This window comes from Mesitornis unicolor, unplaced genomic scaffold, assembly GCF_000695765.1.
Source record: "Mesitornis unicolor isolate BGI_N332 unplaced genomic scaffold, ASM69576v1 scaffold17275, whole genome shotgun sequence".
Lineage (NCBI taxonomy): Eukaryota > Metazoa > Chordata > Aves > Mesitornithiformes > Mesitornithidae > Mesitornis > Mesitornis unicolor.
In genome coordinates, this window is record NW_010186324.1 from 21,320 (window position 1) to 24,190 (window position 2,871).

At 35.3% G+C, this 2,871-nt stretch overlaps 1 protein-coding gene across 1 annotated transcript in view; it reads right to left on the reverse strand.

Moving 5' to 3' along the window:
* The window catches only part of LOC104541139 (rapamycin-insensitive companion of mTOR-like), a 37,046-nt gene that overhangs the window by 18,267 nt on the left and 15,908 nt on the right, over nucleotides 1–2,871 (reverse strand). The window contains 2 exon segments of the mRNA XM_010185120.1: nucleotides 1,736–1,837; nucleotides 2,235–2,397. Coding sequence (XP_010183422.1) covers nucleotides 1,736–1,837; nucleotides 2,235–2,397 — 265 coding nt within the window.

Sequence of the window (2,871 nt, forward strand, 5' to 3'; positions counted from 1 at the left end):
TACAGTTCTAAACTTCCAATTGGTGCACTAGTACTAAGACACACAGTTAATGATCAGTGAAACTGACTACACTAGTAACAGCGCCAGAAAAAGTTGTTAATTCCTCCATCCTGACCACTGACACTTTTGCTGCTCTTTTAGCAGCTTAGACAGCAAGCTGAGCAAGTAAAAAAGGCAGTAAGGGACTGCATGGGATTCAAGTGGTTAGAAAGATGATGCTCCACAGCCATAAGGCTGCAACAGAGGCAAGAGGGAGGTGAGTAGCCACATGAGATAGTGAAGTCCAACCACTGAATTTGGATCCTGCTCATCCAAGCACGAAAGATGGACCACTCTAACAACATTATCTTAGATTATGCTGGTGGTGTGCTGTTTAACAGGAAGGAAAGGGCTTAGAATTAAATGAGAAAACACAAACCTCTGTCTTTCAGAATAAGAAGTCCCTGATTTTGAGACATTAGCAACTGTTTGACAGGACACTAGAACCTGTACTGCTGAGGAGGTCTGATACAGCAGGGAAACTGACAGTTTGACCTAAACTTCAGGTAAAACAAACCAACACCAACCAGGTGTTTATGTAAAACTTCCATTGTCAAAGTACTACACATACTAATTAACAGTGATGTTCTGAAAAGCAGTTTCTTGGTAACATCTTTAATAGCTAATCAAAGGTAAAAATATCTATGATTAATAATCATAAATACCTAGCAACCCAGTATATCAAGTAACTGTAGTAGAAGCTTGTAAACAGTAAGATTTGGTGGAGCAAAACTACTGTCATATACATATTCAGGTCTTTATACCACAGATTTTTGCTCTCTCAATTTTTTCAGACATTTAAAAAACACACAGAAATATTTCATGTCTTTAAAAAAAAATATTACTGTTGTCCCCATTAGCCCTTTTTTGTACATTCACCATCTTTATAACAACACAGTAAAGAAGACAGAACAAAAAAATGTTACTTGGGGTAACAACAGAAGGATGGCTTTGACGCACAGAATGACAGGACCTATTTTGGTTCAAAGACTATACCGAGTATTCAGTTTTCGTACTCAAAGAAAGTAAGCTTTCATACTTCTAAAAGTACTTTCCTACTTATTTCTTTCTAAAAAGAGCAACAGTCTCTTAAAAGTTATCTTAAATATATTTAATGCACAATGCCTTCCCTGTCAGAGATAATTCCTTAATTTTGTAAAAACAAATTTTGTCATAAACTTGATGCTACAGGAGTACTTGTGTTAGTTCAAAACATACTATGAAATTTCATATTACTGAAGTTTTCCTATGTGGCTCAGTAAGGACTTGAAGTTTGGTCTATAATCCACCTCCAGTCTTGACCTTCAGCTCACGTTATATAAAAATCTGCCATGAAACTGAATGAGGCAGTAGCCCTGTGTAGTTTGCACTGATGCCTAAAGTATTAGCAACTTTAAAGTCATTATAGCCATTTCTGTAAAGTCAATTTCTACATAAATAATTTATGCGAAATTTAATACGTGCTTATTGAGAAATTTGTGAATTTAACTGTAGTGTATTTTTGCATATAGTTTAAGCGTTGTACACAAAGAGACTATACCAGCACAGACAAAACCAATGAGATCCTAATTTTCTGAAAGAAAAGAGATTGTGGGACAACATATGGAATTATTAGAAAGTCAGAGCTCACACGTGAAATGAAGACTTTTTTCGAAACAACTTCATAAAAATAGTATCATGCCCTTTTTAAGCTCACCTTCAGTATGGTCCCTATTAGATTCCAATTCCAGTCAAGGTTCTCTTTATGATTGAGAACTTGGCTGTCTCGAAGATTCATTACAAGTGCTTCTTCTGTATCCTGGAATACAGACATGAAAAGCTACAGTAAGTTTCCTTGCATCATTTTTTTTCAGTCTTGTCACATGATACACTTACTGCTCATGTCAAAAAGTTATGTTTCTCAGTAATTTGCATTTGATAGTAAATTCGACGGTTACAGTACTCCATTAAGAATCTAATAGTAAGGTATCACAACTAGTCTTAAGCAGCATTAAAAACTACTGCAATTTCACTCCATTTACAGAAATGAAAATTAGTATCCACACTACCTACAAGACAAATTAAAGGAAAAAATACTACAATTAAAGCATATAAATGGGTCTGAATTAGATGAGAGGGTGAAGCCTGGGGGAACAGGATGTAGTCTCCAACATACAAAGTCAAATGCAGTTTTGAAAAATCAGTAACAGTAATACCTTTAAAATAAAGATGTCTTTCTGTACACGGTACTGATCCCTTTTTTGGTGTGTAGAGATTGCTTTCTGAATAATATGATCTAAATGGAGGCTGTAAGGTTTAGGTCCTCTCTTCTTCATCTCATGAAAGCGTTTTAAGCAGTTGAGTGCAGCACTTGCTCGACTAATAGAAACAAAATACTATAATCAGTATTTGGCAACTGTTATCCAACTAAAGAGCACCACTGCTCCATCTTAAGTAAATAAACATAGCTCAAGAAAGAACTGATCAACAATTCCGAAGCAAATAAAAAGAAAATAATTTTCTTCTTACAAGTTTTCATATATCCATAGGCCCCAGTCTGGTACTAAAGCTACACAAAAAATTACCTTTCAGAATTTCTAGTACTGAAGAATGAGCCTTATTGATACCTTTTCTTCTACTCCACAATGAATGGTGTCTATCACAATTCACTGAGATATTGTAAAGTTTAAAGTTGATAAAGTATTGTGAGATGTCACAGTACATCAACATTCTACAGTGAACTGGAGAGTTGAGAGGGCAAGCTACAACTCTGACCAATGAAGTATTTCTTGTAAAGTCTTTTTTTTTTTTTTAAACCGCAGAGGGTGACAGAATATCAGTAGCATGCTTCCT